Here is a 17,672-nt window from a genome sequence, read left to right on the forward strand (position 1 = left end):
AAAGTCAAAGTCAACTTAAAAAAAGGAAGCTATGGTTAAATATCATCATAAATTAAAAATCGTGAATCACAAGGTGACTGGTAGTGTCTTTTAGGCATGAGACTGGCTTAGAAAAGTGACTACTGCTCCTGCCACACAGCGAGGATTGAATTACAGACACACTAAATCATGTCTCTTGCACAGATGATCTCAAGTAGTTACATAAAACAGGTAATCAGCAGCACAATTTAAAAGAACCCCTAAATACATGCTTGAAAGTGGTTTTTTCCTTCATTAAGAGCTCTACTGCCTGAATAATCATTAAGTTACCATGATTCCACCCCGCCCTCCCCCCAGTGAAAATACGGAGACCTACATGTCCATAAAAATGATGAAGCAATCAATGTCTGCTTGATTTTAGGCAAGGTTGCAGGCTCAGAGGTTGGTGCTGGGATGTCAAGAGGGAGGAACACCCAAGGCTGGGCTGTGGGCATTTAAAGGTACACTGGCCTCCCCTCCACTGTCTTGTCCCCATTTAGATCTCAGCTTTACAAAGTATTTAACACCACTTTAAGTTAATGGTCTTTTTATTGGAAAAAAAAAACTAGCATTTACAACTTGGAATGGACGTAAATTGTAATTTCTTGAACAGCAATGTTGATGGTTGTGCTGAAGTCCACAGCCACAGCCTACTCTGCTGGCTCCAAGTCCTGGTTGAGAAGGTTTTAAAAACAGAGAGTCCAAAGATGCTCCCTTAGGAAAAGTTTGTTTTTAAAAATTTGTGTGAACAGTGACAGCCTGACACCCATTTCGATCTAGTACAATGCAGACAACGCTAAACCAACACACACAGGCGTGCCACCCACCAGGGTGTGTCACCGTCACCATGGGTCGGGGCACACAGAAGTGCAAGAGGACCTTTCTGCTAGTGGGACTACTTCTAGACAGTTTATCCTTCACCCATTTTCTGCACAGCATTCTGAGGTAAACCAATTTTAAACGTATTTGTTTTCAGTAAACCAGCTATGACAATTTATACTAACAAATTGAACTAAAACCCATTTGAATAGGTTTAGAATTTGTTTTTTCATTTTTTTTTTAATACAAATGCCTGACTGTGCTCAATTGTCAAGCTGCATGCATGAAAAACCAGCCAGCCCAAACAGTGTATCAATCACTAGCAAATGGAACTGCAAGGAGGCCACTAAGTGCTTCCTTGTCATTAAGGTAGTACAAGTATTTATATTGTAAAAGTGATGTGTAGCTTGATCTTTAGGGGACAGGACCACCAACCAATACATGCAGATTTTTTGTGTGTGTGGACAGAAGGTACTGTTGACATTCAGTTTTGCTATATAGAAACAGAATGAGTAAATGAATTTTTTTTTTTTTGCAAGAGGTAAGTAAAAGATTCAATTTGATTCTTCTAGAGGGGGGAAAAAGGAGTTGAAAGTAGGTCTTCATTTTGCAGTCATCATCTGTACGAATTCTGAAAAGACAAATAATCATAACTTTTGATTATCTTCAAAAGCAGCTTTAATGAACACATCTCTACTCTGCATTAAAAAAAGAAAAATCAGTGAATTTCTGGTGAAGCAGTTAACTTGTCTACAGATCCTAAAGTGAAAACTATTAAAAATTAGGCTAAAGAAACATAGTATTTTACCTTCATAGTTGACTTGTCCATCTCCATCAATATCTGCTTCTCTGATCATTTCATCTACTTCTTCATCTGTTAGTTTTTCTCCTAAGTTTGTCATGACATGACGTAGTTCTGCCGCACTGATGTAACCATTGCCATCCTGTGAACATTCAGCAATTGTTACTGATACTAGCTGACAGTGGTTCCGTGTGGGCAAGTAGGTCTGGGACTAAATTATGTCCTCTCAAGTTACTGCCAACTCAGTATGTCAACAATTCACCCATCTCCAATTCCCACCTCTACCTACCAAATACATGCAGTCAGCAAACACAGAAAATGCAGGAGCTTTTCAAAAGCTAACAGAAATTAATGACAATTGGGAAACCTGGTTCAAAATTTCTCTATTTAATATGCTTACCCTCAGCCAATAAGGTTACTGCAGTTAAGTCAAGATATTTGAAAGTGAGATTACAGAGGCTCAGGCAGTTAGGTAAGTGTTCTAACAAGATTGTTAAAGCTTTTAGAAATGATAGCAAAAAGCCATATTTGAGTACCATCTGCAATGTAAACACAAGATTACCTTGTCAAAGACTCGGAATGCCTCACGGATTTCTTCTTCACTGTCTGTATCTTTCATTTTTCTAGCCATCATAGTCAAAAATTCTGGGAAGTCAATGGTGCCATTACCTCAAAATTAAAAAACAAAGCTGATGTGAATTAAGTGCCCTGGTAACACTACTCTGCAGTGCTAATTTTAGAACCATTTTACAGAATGGTAAGTGCTTGCTAGGATAAACTAGTAAATTATTTTATTAGGTTGAACCACTATAGATCTAAACTATTCAGATACTTCACAAGGCAATTCACATAACTCATATAATTCAAACTTGTAATCAGTGTCCAGGATAGCATTTAATGATGCAAAGGAACCTGCACATACAGATTCTTCAACACTGAAGGGGGCTGTACAGTTCAAGAGAAAAAGGGCACAAAGCACTACAGGCTGAATCTTTCTCCCAAGGAAAGCACTCAGGTCGCCTCCCCCACCCTGGAGTTAGGGAGATCACAAGGATCTAACTCTTCCTCGGCTGGTGATGCCAGTAAAGGCCTGTAACTGGGCCACTAGGAGTAAAAAATGTTTTTAGGGAAGATGATGAGAAGGGAAAAACTGACTTTGTTATGCCAGGACCATGAAGCATTAGGAAGTCTTCTCCAGAAGGTATTTCTTAGTCACAGGATGGTAAGTCACCTAATAGTTTTCTTCCCAACTCAGTATCTTTATTTCCCATTAAGGGCAAGACTCAAAAGTATTTTCACAGCTCAGGCCATTACCATTTAGGCTACTGTGTCGGAATAATCTGTTCTGTGGCCAGTATTCCAAACAACTCCTCTAAAACTAAAAGATGACCACCCCCCATGACAAGCCACCAAATTAACAGTTCAACTTGAATTAAATGGGAATAGGATTAAATTTAAAGAAAAATACCTTAAGTCATTCATTTTCACCAAAACCTTTAAATCAATATACTGACTCAGAGATCCCTCCTGAGTCCTTCTGGCCTCCAAAATTTTTTTTTGGAGATTTACAAGTGATATTTAATAAATGCTTGCCAACTTCTTTAGGTTATAGGACATAAAGGCAATGATAATATTTGTACACAGTAGCCTGTGATTATGTGAATTATAATAAACATATATTTTGGCCTTCAGCCATGGTTCCTGGCTCACAGCTTCCAAAACCCTGGAATTTCCTAAGCAGTAAAAGCAATGGAGCATCTTTTGTTGTATTTGGTCTCTTGTCCTCAGTTCCTGAAAATGCCTCAGAGCCATAAGGTGAAAGGAGTGTATGATTCATCACAAGCCCCCTTAAACCATAATTGAGTTTATGTTAATGAGGTTTCAGAAATTCTGTGCCGAATGGGGGCTGGTTGCCAGGGAACCAACCAGTGATCAGAAGGTTATAACTTTCAGTCCCACCCCCTGACCTCTACTGGAGATTGAACCAATCACCAATGGACAATGATTTAATCAATCGTGCCTATGATGTACTGGAGCCTCTGTAGAAACCCAAAAAAGGGGTTCTAGAGAGCTTCCAGGTTGACAACCCAGAGTGCATGCACATGCAGAGACCCCAAATCCACAGGTACAGGGGCCCCTGCGTTTGGGACCTTACCCTACTTATCTCTACATCTGGATGTTCATTAGTATCTTTTAATATCCTTTGTAATAAACCAGTAATCCAGTGAGCAAACTAGCTATAAATTGGAGGCTCCCATAACCCGCTCCTCAAGTTCAATAACTTGCTAGAATGGCTAACAGAACTCTGAAAAACAGCTTACTGACTAGATCACTGGTTTATTACAAAAGGATACAACTTAGGAGCAGCCAGATGGAAGAGATACATGATGGCCTCCAAAATTTTAAAGCATTATCCACATTCATGAAAGACACAATAAATTACACGAGTGCTGTCTCACAGCCACACAGAGAAGATGTAACTAAGCATCATAATAGATTCTGCAAATACAAGATTCTGTGGCCTGAAACAATTTCCCTTCTTGTTCCATTCATTCTGAGGGCCTAATACACTTTGCCAGTCCCCAAGCAGTTTCCCGGGGTTTACACAAAACCGGGGAGAGCCACCTTATGTTTCCACATGGCCGATCATCTTAGCAGTCAAACTAGAGAGACAACTAAGAACCATTTTTTCCAAAACAGTATCAAAGATGGAAACAATCTTTAGAAGTAGCCTAAATAGGCTGAAACTATTATTAAAGAGCTTACCCAAAACCCCTGACTTTCACTGTTATGTGACCAGAAAAAAAATGATTCTACTTTAATCACATAATGATACAGTTTTTTAAATGGCCACTATCAAGCCAATCACCTAGAAAGTAGTCTAGATCCAACTGTTTATTCCTAGTTCATCTTTTAAAAATTTATTATGTTCCACAATGTTATAATAGTACATTGGTACTTATATATGGTTTCCAAAAATACATTTTTTCCTCGGAGTGGGGGGGTGCTCAAAAAACTGATGGAAGGGAGCAGTAAAAGGCCTACTGTCCATTGTTCTAGAATCTGGAGAAACAGATGACTGATTGGCAACCAATGCTATAGGGGTTACTTTGTGTTCCTCCTGGCTCTGCACCTCACATATCTTCCCCTTCTGTTAGGTTCTATATCTCTATTCCTTACACTCATCATATATCCCAATTCTGATTCTCAAAAGTCTCCTCAATAAACATATCTATAGCTCACACTGTACTCTATATGAAGGCCTAAAAGTGTTGTTCCCCTACTTCACTTGAGATTTTTCTCCTCCTCTTAGAGACAATAAGCTTATTAAAAACATCTATTGCTATTTATTTTTACTTCCCCCACAGGAATTGGTGCCGACTCATGGGCCAGTTGATAAAAAGATTGAGCAGTAGGTCACGTCAAGTAGGAAAGAACAATACAGTGATCTAATCCAGGAAACGTTCTAGACAGTGAACAGGGTGAAAGGCAGGCCCATAATCTACTTATTTTTATTGTCAATGACCATAAAGCAACCACAGAAAGGACCTCTGCACATTAACTTGCTCTAAGGACCTGAAAGACAATCTTGTAACATGTCTGAACTTGAATTACACAACACTGGTGCTCATTCATAGTTCTAAAGCCCTTACCATCAGCGTCCACTTCATTGATCATATCCTGCAATTCAGCTTCTGTTGGGTTCTGACCCAGTGACCTCATGACAGTTCCAAGTTCCTTTGTTGTGATGGTACCATCGCCATCTTTGTCAAATAGGGAGAAAGCTTCCTTGAATTCTGAAAACAAAAGTTTACTTTTTAGAATGAATATCTTTCCCGACTGAGCCACAACAAACAGTTCTGTTGGGCTTTCCAAAGCAAGCCATCCAAGTTGTACAAGTTAGCAGAAACTGCCTGGTCTTTATCTACTGAAATAAAGACCATAGTAGTTCTTTTGGACTGGCCTTCACACAGTAGTCTCTGTAAAACTAACATTGCTCCTGGTAACCAGTTCCATAAAACCACAATATTCTCACCTTTTTTTAAGAAGGCTAAGCTTAAATATGGTTATATTTATCTGTTATATATTAAATATGGTTGGTGTATCTGACAAATGAAGGCTGGTCCACATATTCCCTCTTAAGGCCCCTTTCTGCTAAATTTCTATAACCATTAAGAACTTGTTTCACAGCAACATGAAGAGGTTTCTAGAAATATACATTCCCAGGTAACCAGTGTGATGTATTTACATGGCATTCAGAATCTTTCAAAGGCATTCCTGGTTTCCTAGAGAGAAATCATCTCAACAATGTCCTCCAAGGAACATTAAAAGCTAAAATCTAAACCAAAATAACTCCTTTCCCAGTTATTATAAGGGTCCTCCTAACACTCTTTTCACCTATTCCCATTTATTTTAGAATAGCAAGCACAAACTGCCATGGTGAATTAGAAAACTTTAGACCTGTGGCATAAGAATTCTAAACCACAGTTTTGAGTAACAGGCTCTACAATCTCAATACATGCAAAGCCCCACACACCATGAAGCATAGTCAAATAATCCAGTATGTTAAGAAATGGGCATTCTTAGTTCTACTTCCTGCTACATTTCCAAAACACTGGCAAGGAGTAACACCTGACCTAAATATTTCTGCTTGTTTTCATTTAAATAAATTCTTAGGAAACTGCTCAGATTATATAGGGGGAGGGGACAAAGGAGTCACCAAAACTGGGCTATGCCTAGTTATGGCCTATTGGGACTCTCTGAAGTCATCAACTTACCAGCAATCTGTTCTTCGGTCAGTTGGTCAGCCTACATTGAGAAAGAAAAGGTTATAATTCAATCCAAAAGAATTTGCCTGAGATCAAGTTTTTTCCAATTATACTTTTAATGGTCATCTTTCAAAATCAATCTTTAAAAAATATCAACCATATGAAAACTAGTACTGTTATTTAATGAAAACAATTAGAATAAAGGCACCCTTCTGTGCTATTTTAAAAACAAACGAGGACAAGGAAGTGCTCGCATCTCACTTCAGATTTTTCTCTCTAGACCTTTGGCTCTGTGCTAAGGTCTAACTAGGAAAAGGTCAGTTCATAATTTGAAAAATGGCACCTCTAGTGGCAAAAGGCCTCATAGCATCAGCTGCAGCTGCAGCTGCAGGCTCTGAGAAAGAAGAGCGCCACCTATTGCGCGAGGAACGCCGCAGTCCCCGCTGCCATCCAAGAAGGGACCCAGCCTGACGCTGTTTGTCACCGCAGCTAGGATTGTGTCCAGGGGCAGGCTTTTAGCGCACCTTGCGCATTGCTGCGGGCGCTCCAAATCTCCAAACTGACATTACATAATGGCATTCAGTTGGATTAACAGGATTTATATCTATTTTATGAGATAAGTGGGAAAAATAAATACACAGCAATGGTTTACCCCACCAACTTCATTTCCACCTAATAAATGCTTTCCAGTCATTTAAATTAGGCAGTTATTTGTTAAAAGCCTACTATTGGCAATGGCTAATGACCTCAGTCAAATTATCCTATGATTCAGAAACCAGGAAAAAATGGAATCATCCTACATCAGAGCTGTTACAAAACTGCAAACATTAAGTACACACAAAACTACATAGTAATTATACCACTATGCCCTCTCTTTTCTGAAGAGGAGGAACTATTAACTTTGTTAGAGGATATTTATTTACCCACCTTAAGGATGACATAAGAACTCATAACAAACACACTTTACTCAAGTTTGGTAAAAGCCAGGAAAGTAATTCTAGCTTGCATTTTGGTCTCCGCAACACTGAACCTGTGCCTCCAGCTAGGGGAATTCGAGATCTCGAGGAGAGCTAATGTGCATTTTAATTTTAATGAAGGATGCCTAATGAAACCAGCTACAAAGTCCTCATAGAAAGCTGATAGCATTTACTTTATTCTCTTATATGAAAAGTTTCACAATAGAAATGGTGTTGCAATTTTTGATTTGAGGGAAAAACTTATTTTTTCAAATTAGAACTGGGTTTTCCTTTCCACCCCAGTCACTGCAAGCTGGTTTTCTTTATATCAAATGAAGGAGACACGACGGTTTACGTAACGCCAGGGCAACTACTGTCTTGTACAACAGGAAGCGCCGCCACACCTCACAAAAAAAAGCTGTCACCTTACCAAGGAGAACAGTCCCACCTCGCTACAAAACTGTGTTAGAGGAATATGGAGGGCATCAGCCTTCCTCTAGAAAGAAATGCCACCATCATCACCCCCAGTCGCACTTGCTTTGGGGTCAAAGGTGCTCTGAACCTGCCGGGAGCCACCTCCCCACCAGACCAAGCCAGAAAACGCTGTGGGTGATGTCAGCCCGCCGCGGGAGGAAGGGGGCTGTGGAACACACACCCAGAGGGATGCACAGGCGCATCGGGCAATCCAGAGGCTGCAGAGAAAGCGGAAACGTGGAGAGCATCTCCCTGGGAGGTAGCGTGGGATGGTGAAAACGCTGGGCGAGGGGTCGGCCAGGGGTGCGTGCCCTGGGTGTAGGCGGGATCCTGAGGGCAGAGGCGCCCCAGGGCGGGTGTGGGGGCGCCACCCTTCCCAGGCCAGGGCGACCCTCCCAACTCCACCCCCATTTGGGGGCCGCGAGATGGGCGGGCGCCCAGCCCGCCCCGCGCCTCCCACCCGCTTCTGCTCCCCCAGGCGGCGAGCTCGCCGCGCCGCCGCCTCCTCCCCAAAGCAGAAACTTTGCGTCTCTAATGGAAACCGAGCCGCGCGCCACCTCCCTCCTCCCCCGCCCCGCCGCCCTAATTAGCGCGAGCCGAGCGCCTCCCGCGGGAAGGGACCTCCCGGTGTACCCAAGACCAAGCACGCCTTTACTGCCGCACTGATTGGGGGCTGCAGGGGTGCCAAACAGTGAGATTCGAGTCCCGGCCACGCCGCACGGCCCCGCCCGAGCTCAGAGCAGGCGGCCCGCCGCTTCCGCACTCTCCGCCCCCCACCCCTCGCCTTCCTGCCCCCACCCCACCCTTCCCCGGCTCCTTCCTTCCCAGCCCACACCCGCACCGCGCCCCCCGGGATGGAGGAGGGGAGCGCCGCTGCGAGGGCGCCCAGCCGGGTCTGCGAGGGAAGAGCGGGCGCTCACTGAGCCCCCCACGCCCCGACCGGAGCAAAGTGCGCCACCGGTCGTCCGTCCCATTCATTCTCTGCGCACCTTCCCTCCCGCCACCTTTCGCCGGGGGGTGGGGGGCGTCTAGTGCCCGGCCCCGCCCGGCTCCCCCGCCCCCCCTGCCCCGGCGCAGCGCTGCGGTAAGCCGGGTGCTGCACGCTGGATGCAGTGGTGCGGGGCTGGGGGAGGGGGTGATGCGGAAGGCCCTGATGCAGTTGCGGCCGTGGCCCCTGCCGCGGACAGCCCTCGGCCAAGTCAGCTTCGAGACGGACCAAAATGTAAGAGATCCTTGGCCGAGGAAACCGAGATGCAAGTCCCGAATGCATTGTTCATAACCGCAGCTGCTGCGTAACACCGGAAAGGAGGAAAAAAGCCACACACACCAAAAAACCAGAATAAACGAAAAACCTGGTTAGAAATCATGGGCAGGCGGCTGCTACACGCCGGCGTTTACCACTCCCGACCTACCATGGTGCGAGCGAAGGGAGGAAAAGCAGAGGTCGCGAGGGTGGCTGCCCAGCGCAGAAGCTCTGACGGCCAGGGAGCCTCAGATGCGGCTGCTGCTAAGGCGCGGTGTGCGCTGAGCGCTCCGCCGCAGCCGCTACCGCCGCCGCCTGCGCCGCCGCCGCCCGACTGCGAATAACGGCGCCGCGTCCGCGAGGCTTACCGCACCACTGCTGAACTGCGAGCCTTCGCTCCACGGTATATATACGGCGCTCCGTATCCCTCCGCCGCGGCCGCGGCCGCCGAGCTCGAGCGGCGCTGGCGAGGGCCGGGCCTCGCCTGCTTGGCCCCGCCCCCGGCGCGCCCGGCCTCCCGCCGCCGCCCGCGCGCCCGGCGCCGCGAGCCCAGGCCCGGGACCTGGACCAGAGGAGTTCGCGGGGCCGCGGCGAGGAAACCCCAGAGACGCCCCTCCGGGGTCAAGGCTGTCTTGAGACCCAGCGTCGGCATAGCCCCGATCTGGAGCGTTCCCAGGCTTCAGAAGCCGTCAGACCCTCACCCCAGCCCTACCCCACCTGTGGGACCCCTTCCCTCCCCATCTCACTGGGGCGCCCAGCAGGAGGGCTCCCTGGGGTACCCAGCTGGCAGCCTGCTGTTCGGGGAGCTGCGGGGGTTCTTGGGGCGGGCGGCGGCCGCGGAGAGCTGGCGGCAGAGGAATTGACCGCACATCTTCAGCCGCCCAGGAAGGGGGTATGGAAGGGGCAAGGCAGTTTCCCTCGTGCAAGAAATTGGTCATTTTTCTTTTCAAAATTTGAAGCACTATCTGAGACAAATTATATGTGTTCAGTTGCGAAATCTGTGTCATGCCCATATTCTTGACAATCTTACTTTGTTTTTATGTTCCTACTGAATTTGTGTGTGTGCCTGAATAACCTCTCTCCCCTACCGTTTTGTTCTTTCTCCTATGGAAAATACTATTCATCCTGGCTACAGCCTTACTGAAATTAATGTACCTCTGCATCTCCTATAAACCTTAAAATTCATGATTTGAATTTTTTTCCTTAATGTTCCTTTCCTGAGAGAGATCAGATCTTTATTCATAAATCCATAGAAAAGAGAAAAAAATAGATACTTAGAATCTCCCAGATGACTGCTGGAACATACAGCCAGTTGACTCTATGGAGTAGACCACATTTTAACGTACAATCTTGATTATATGCCTTTTAAAATAGTATTTTAATCTTGAAATTTGCTGTTTTCAATTTTTCAGTAAACTAGAAAATGGACAATTTCAGTTATTATTTTGAAGCCCAGAACTTGTAAAAAAAAAAATCTTGACAAAATGCTGCAGGTTTTTTTCTTGCCAAGGCAGAACACAGAATTTGATCTTTTGTTTACCGGGCCTGGGCAACAGTTGCAAGTTACCATCGCTTACTCTTTCAGAGAATGTAGCAAAGTGGGATGGAGGAGCTCTGCTAGAAAGGGCTTGGCTTGACGGTACATTCACCTCACCACCACCGTCACCATCCTGTGTTCATGGGAGCAAATCCCAGTGGGAATAAAGCATATATATTAATGGGATAGTTGTAAATAGGGAAATAGAAGAAAAGGGATTAATACATCAATTTAAAGAACATTCAATAATCCAGTGAGATGCAAGTCTAAATGGCCAAACACATTAAAACTGTTCAATTCCTTTGGGAATTTGTATTCTTTTGTCAGGCTTTTCATATAGTAATTAGTTAAGTACATTTTAAAACACAGTATACATTGTAAAAGTAGGGGGAAATAATGACCTGGAAAGGAAATGTGTTTAATTATTAAAGACTCATTAACTTCCAAGTCTTCCATTCCTTATAATTATTTCGGTTAGGTTGCTACGATCTATGGTTTTGAAAACCAGGCATTCTCTAATATAATATTTCTTCCTCTATCATTTAACCTGTTTCACCTAAATAAAATACTTTGAAACTTTTTCATGACTTGCTAAAAACTGTATATTTCCAAATCATTTTACTTATATTAAAATTAATTATTGTGTTTCTTCATTCTTTACCAGCTAGAGTTCTCTTTTGGTAATTCTTTAATGTATAAAGCACATCTTAGCTTTCAAGTCTATTGAGTTTGTAATGAGGTCACGCTTTGCTGTATTATTGCTAGTTTGACACAGTGAAATATAAGGCAAATGATTGGCCCAGGACCTTACTGTGAGTCAGTGATGGAGCATAAAATAGAGTGTGAGCCCTTGCTCAGGGCTCTAATATTAGATTATATATTAGTGAAATCAATACCTGAAAATTCAAATGTACAATGCAAAGTATTTGCCTGTTTCATGAAGCAGATTCTTCTGACTACCTGGGTCATTGGGTTTTCACTAAAGTCAAATAGACTCCTCTAAATGAATAAACTTGTAATTTATAGAGAGCTCAATCAGGAAAGTAAGCCACAATTATTGTGATATCATCATTTATTGAGACCCAAAAGCCTATCAAATATTTCATGATATTGAGAGGAAATGGTTATGATTATTTAAATGAAATAATGTTAAGTGAAAGAAAAGTAGAAAGAATGCAGTCCCAAGCCAGGAATCTCAGGTTTGCATATCATTTCTATTATCACTAACCAGTTCACTTCACCATTCTGAGCCTGACAGAAAGAATACAAATGTAAAAACTGTACATACAGATAAAACGATTAAACTGATCTATAAATTCCTTCCAGTTGTCAAGCCCCGTGCCTAAAATTACATTATAAAATATACATATGTACATGTATCACACAGAAATGTCATGCATGTGTACACACAAATACACATATGTGGCAGATAAAGAGGGCAAATGGAGAAATGGAAATAATTTAAAAATAAAAATAACATTTGCTTAGCTTTGACTCTGGACAGGCCCTGTGCTGAATGTATTATTTCATTTTCTTGCCCATCATGTGAGTCAGGTATCATTACCCTTATGCAGAAATTGAGGCACTGAGAGATTCGGTGATTTGTCTAATGTAAGTGATAGAGCCAAAAAATCTAACTCAGAGGACCAAATGCTGAAGCATTACACTGTAACTATCTCCTATGATTTAATAGAATTTTTATTTCTGATTTAATTTGGGGGGGATCACTGTGAATAAGATTAAAGTTTGTTTTTTAAAGAAATACTTCTTACCCAAGAATTTAAAATTAAAATAACATCACAGGAATGTAGTATAGCTCTACCCCCTGATGAGGAGCAGAGTGTTTGTGAAAGAAAACTCAAAGCAAAACATCCACTTCTGATGCTTTCTAGCTGGAGGACACTGGCATTCCTTACAGATGAGGCCTAAGGTGTGCAGACTTGCTCACTGTCAAACATTCAGTTGATGACTCTGAGCTTCTGAGAAATATCTGAGGACTAGCTGTTCCATGCTGTATCTCCAGGATTTGGTTTTTTAATTTCTCTTTGTAACAAAATTATCTTGGAGCAAAGCCTGATTTTAAGACATTAATTAATACAAAAACAGAAATACACCTATGATTTTGACTACTATATGTTCAGGGAATATATTACATATTTGGATCTGCCTCCAAAAAAGGCTTTTACTTATTTATTGTACCCCACTATCTTCTAGGCACCATGAATACGGCTGATACATTGGCAAATCAGTGGTTAGACAGACCCCTTTGCTTTTATGGAGCTTACATTCTTTTGAGAAAAACAATTGTGTGTGTGTGAGAGAGAGAAATAAAGTTGGCTTGATGGCTTTTTACAAAGCAACCAGTCTAAATTCATTCACTGCATATAACTATAGTCATTTGTGTCTTCATGGATGGTTGATCTAGTTAGAGGAGTTTCCTCAAGAAATTTGTAATGCCAACCTGGAGCTTCTCTCCTGAGCTATCTCACAGGAAAGAAATCTTGTATTCTACCTCTCCACCCTTCTTCCTCCTTCTCTGCCACATAGTATGTTGGTGATTATCCACTAAGGATTCTCTGCCTCACTAATCAAATTATCTCCAACAGCCAGAAGAGATTCTTGCTGTTTGTGTGTGGATTTACATTACATTAAATGTTATACAGGATTATTATAAAGGCTTTACTATCTCTATCAATGAATAAAGTGTCTCATTCTTTTTTATTTTAATACTTGCTATTATTATTATTTTGCTATGATCATTTATGAATGACCCTTATTTAGGTAAAGAATACAGGGAAGATTCTAACAGTCACTAACAAAAGTGAAATTGTAAAATATGTTACCATCAGGACATAATAAATGTTAGGCCATGACTTTGTACCTTGAGAAAAACTATCAATTTTAACATATGTCTATTTAGTGTCCCCTAATTTTAAGTGAATCATAATCAGACTAAATGTCTCACTGTGTATATAGCAGCTTGTAATGTTCATCAATATTTCTATTGGTCTAAAGAAAAATATTGTTTGCAATATTTCCAAACAACACCATTAACCATGCATGTTTTGGTGTTTTTTTAAACAATGCTTTCCTTTGTATGGCAGAGGACGAGTCTTGCCCTCTGTTCACAGGGTTTGTGCTTGTTTTGCTAGTAGCTGTGGTGATGGATTTGCACTATTCCCTCTCTGGCCTAGTCCACCCTTGTGACCAAGGTCATGAATATGCAACACAGCAAGCTGGGGTCAGGGACAGAAAACAAAGCAAAATAATCAGCCATTAATGAGGCTGGACCCATGACTTGGGCCTCATTAGCTCTGGGCTTTCACCAACTGAGCTCTTAAGTCAAAAGCAGCCAGTGGTTATAAAGACCTAGGAACCAGGTATGTGAATTCAGATTCTAAAATGCCCTGTAGGATAAGATCATAGTTTTGGTGCTTTTGTTGTTTACACTAACTTCAAGTTGTTGTGGGTTTTTTTAATGCAGCTGAACCCACTAAGCAATGTAATCTCTAAGTCATATCATTTTGGAAATTCTTGAGTCACCCTTTTCCCCATAAATCCAAAAGTCAAGTGCAAAAGTAACTTTCATCAACATCTAAACAGTAACCAGCAATTTCTCAGTTCTGCTATATGTGTTAGACTGGGCCATGCCTCCTCAGGAACACACTGGACTGCTCTGCCTAGATACCCACCTACAACTTCCTATGGCCCTGAGCTTGCACGTAACTGGACTGACCCTTCCTTCTTTGGCAATTCTCTCCCCATTTTCACATAATTGGATCCATTCCCTGCTTCCTGTAATGGAAAAAATACAGCCAAAAGCAAGCTGCACTTGAACAGGAAAACTGGACTGTCTCTGTCCAAGTCCAGCAGGTCTGTGACATCCATAACAACAGTGGACATTTAGCAGCTTACAAAAGAGTTAACTATTCCATTGAGGGATATGCGGCCACAGTGGTAAATTGGAATGGCAGGTTTGGGGGTGACTCAGGATACCTGAAGAGCAGAACCAGTGATGGGAATAAAATGGTACTTTCACTGAGGTCTTCATATGCAGAAAACTGGACCATAATGATAAATCATATAAATTGATGCTGACTGGACTATACCAAAAAGCAGGCCTCACCAATTCCAACAGAGGGAAAGTTTAGTTTGATAACTATGTGGTTAGCTTTTGAATCATAATAAATAGCCCTTGTACTGCCTTCTGGAGAGGGGTTGTCTAGTACAAGTAGCCACTAGCCACATGTGGCTATTTAAATCTAAATCCATTAAAATAAAAAATTCAGCTCCTCAGTTCCAGCAGCAACATTCAAGTACTCAATAGGCCCACATGGCTAGTAGTTACCATTCTGAACAGCACAGAACATTGCCATCACCACAGAAGTCCTACTGGACAACACCAGCCACAGATTTTTAAAAAGGAAAGAAACATCCATGTTTGCCTGGATCAAGAATGTTGAGGATCCCAATTCTTTAATACATCATGATTCTTTGTTCATCCTAGTGAGCTTGTCCCCTTCTGATCCATCTGCCACATAGCCACTAGATTAGTTTCATCATGTCACTTTCCTGCACAAAAATCTTCAGCGGCGTCCCAATGCTTGCAGAAGATAAAATGCTAAGTCCCTGTGTCTGACATCCAAAGCCCTTCATCAGCTTGTTAATCTTTTATAGCATTATTTTTGCTATTCTACAAATATGAATTCTGAGTCAAATTGGTATAGTCTCTGTCCCCTGAGTACACTTATGCCCTCCCAACTCACTGCATTTTCCACTCCATTCCCAGTATCTACATGCCTGTCCATAACCCCACCACTTATCTAAATACCTTCATGCCCAGTTTAAATCCCAAATCTTTCAAACTGTCCTGATTTTAATAGCTCCAAATGAATTTCCTTTCGCCCAAATCCCTATATATCTTTTTCATTTCTACCTGAGATTATCTTTTCATGTATCTTATATCCTCAACCATATAGCAGCAGAAGCTACCATCTTATATTCTTTGAACTCAGCAAGTACATAAATTGATAAATACCAATAGATTATTTGATTAGTGTTGAGCTCAGTCCAATCCTGGGGACTGGAGAAGATATTAGATGTGAATTTTCCAAAGTAGAGAGAAAAACAAAAGGAAGTCCATTGCTTTAATGCTGAACTGTACCACCTGAAACCAGTCCTCCTAGCTGCCACACCTCGGCAGGAACACGCTGGACTGCTGCTGCCTTGTTACCCTTCTATGGCCCTGAGCAAGCATATACCTGGACTGACCCTTCATTGTCAGTTCTCTCCTCACTTGCATATAACTGGATCCATTCCCTACTTTCTGTAATGGAGAAAATATGGCCAAAGGCAAGTCGTACTTGAACAAAAAGAAAAACGGGACTGCCTCTGTCTGAGTCCAGTGAAGATGGCCCTTGAGTTTTATTCATTCTAAGTAGAGACTCTGAGTCACTGGTAGTAAAGCAGCTCCAAGCATCACCACAGGATGAGTGGATCGTTTGGTCACTGAAAAGATCTGCCTTCTGTAGAGTATTCAAGTTATACAATGACCAGTGTGCCCCTTCCCTTCTCACATTCTCTTCCAATAAACCAAGAGGAGAGACAGAAAGTGTGTCTTATTTCAATTAAAGTTTGTTCAAGATTTGTTGTGGAATATTATTTGCTAAAGTCTGTTTCCTTGGCCACTTAGCCACACAGGCTCAGTTATCTTATCTGTAAAATGGGTATAATAATAACATACTTCAGGGGCTTGTATGAGGAAAAAATTGAGAAAATGAAAGAAAAAATGGGAGAAAGAATTTGAATTAGTTTGTAAACAATAAAACTCTGGACAAATACAAGGTGAGGTTGTTTATGACGTCTAAAATACTAGTCAGCTAAATATGGCCAAGGTCAGGTAAGAAGTCAGTTCAGAGCCAGTCAGAGAATCTAAGGCAGTTGGTCTAACAGCTCAGCCATCGGGGGAAGATCCAAGAAGGTTTCCCACCGCTTGGCACCCCCAACGGGTTGATGCCTCATTTCCTCCACCACTCCAACAGAACGCTGCTGAGTCACCACCATCTTTAGAGCAGCCTAAGAGATTTGTGACTCAGAGAACTGATTTATAGTTTCAGGTTTCACTGCTCTGGCTCTTGCCTGCCACACAAATTTTCACAGTTGCACCTGTTTCACACCAAGTCTGAAACCGAGGAAGTGACCTCAAAATCGAATGGCAGCAAAACATGTAACCCACATCTTAAACGGCCTATTGACACAGTGATTCTGAGAGAGGTATTTCTGACTTCTAAATCCTAAAGAAAGGCAGAGAATCCATGAAAGCTATTCAGCACTTTGTACCTGTGGGGATTTTGTATTTTGGGAGACTTTGAGGTTTGAGCACGCATTTCCATCTGTATTTTGTATGGTGACAATGACATCAGAGCCTCACACTGTGCCATTCCTACTTTCTAAACTCTTTTCACTTCTGAACATTTGCTAGACAGCCAGCTACTTTAGCGGTTGGTGCTGCTGGGGTAAGGGGACAAGTTTTTCTTTCTGTGAAAGGTCACCAAGCTCTAAATAAGTCCAGCCATACCTGTTTCAATCAACTAAAGACAAATCTTTAGGAAACAGCCTAAAAGTTGCATAACCAGGAATGAAGTTATAACCATGATTATTCTTTATTAACACTTGGTAATACCCTAAAACATACTTTGGAATGTTACAAAATAAATAATTGTGTAGCTAACTACGTTCCTGGTCTTTTGTTTGTTATTCATCTAAAAAAAATCAGCTACTCTGAGCTCTTTTGGGAGTAAGAAAGGGAAACACTGCTAGCCTGAAGAAGACATAAGCAAAGAAAATACAATAAGGCTTAACAACAGGAAAGTGTCAGCAATTTAAATGAAGGTCAAAGATTTTAAACAAGCTGTACAGATTAGACCTAAGAACAATTCGGGACAACCAATCCCTAAAGGGCATCACAAAGTCCAAAGCAAAGTCATCTCAAGATTTTCCACCGTCAGTTGGAGGCCTTATGGATGATAACATTCCTCTGCTCCCCTTATTATGA

General features: G+C 42.2%; 1 protein-coding gene across 1 annotated transcript; it reads right to left on the reverse strand.

Moving 5' to 3' along the window:
- Positions 1–548: 548 nt before the first annotated feature.
- Positions 549–9,477, reverse strand: CALM1 (calmodulin 1). The gene is made up of 6 exons (XM_036882017.2): positions 9,251–9,477; positions 6,418–6,448; positions 5,293–5,436; positions 2,202–2,308; positions 1,646–1,781; positions 549–1,468 (listed from the first exon to the last, which is right to left on the reverse strand). Exons 1-6 carry the CDS (start codon positions 9,251–9,253, stop codon positions 1,440–1,442), a joined length of 450 nt encoding a protein of 149 aa, XP_036737912.1. The 5' UTR covers positions 9,254–9,477; the 3' UTR covers positions 549–1,439.
- Positions 9,478–17,672: the final 8,195 nt, after the last annotated feature.

This window comes from Manis pentadactyla, chromosome 11 (assembly GCF_030020395.1).
Source record: "Manis pentadactyla isolate mManPen7 chromosome 11, mManPen7.hap1, whole genome shotgun sequence".
Classification (NCBI taxonomy): Eukaryota; Metazoa; Chordata; class Mammalia; order Pholidota; family Manidae; genus Manis; species Manis pentadactyla.

Bases quoted from the DNA above. Each gene is read 5' to 3' on its own strand.
- CALM1 (XM_036882017.2), bottom strand. The intron at 5,437-6,417 runs GTAAGTTGATGA...TTTTGTTTTCAG, and splicing joins GACCGAAGAACAGATTGCTG to AATTCAAGGAAGCTTTCTCC. The intron at 2,309-5,292 runs GTAAGGGCTTTA...TTTAATTTTGAG, and splicing joins CAATGAAGTGGACGCTGATG to GTAATGGCACCATTGACTTC.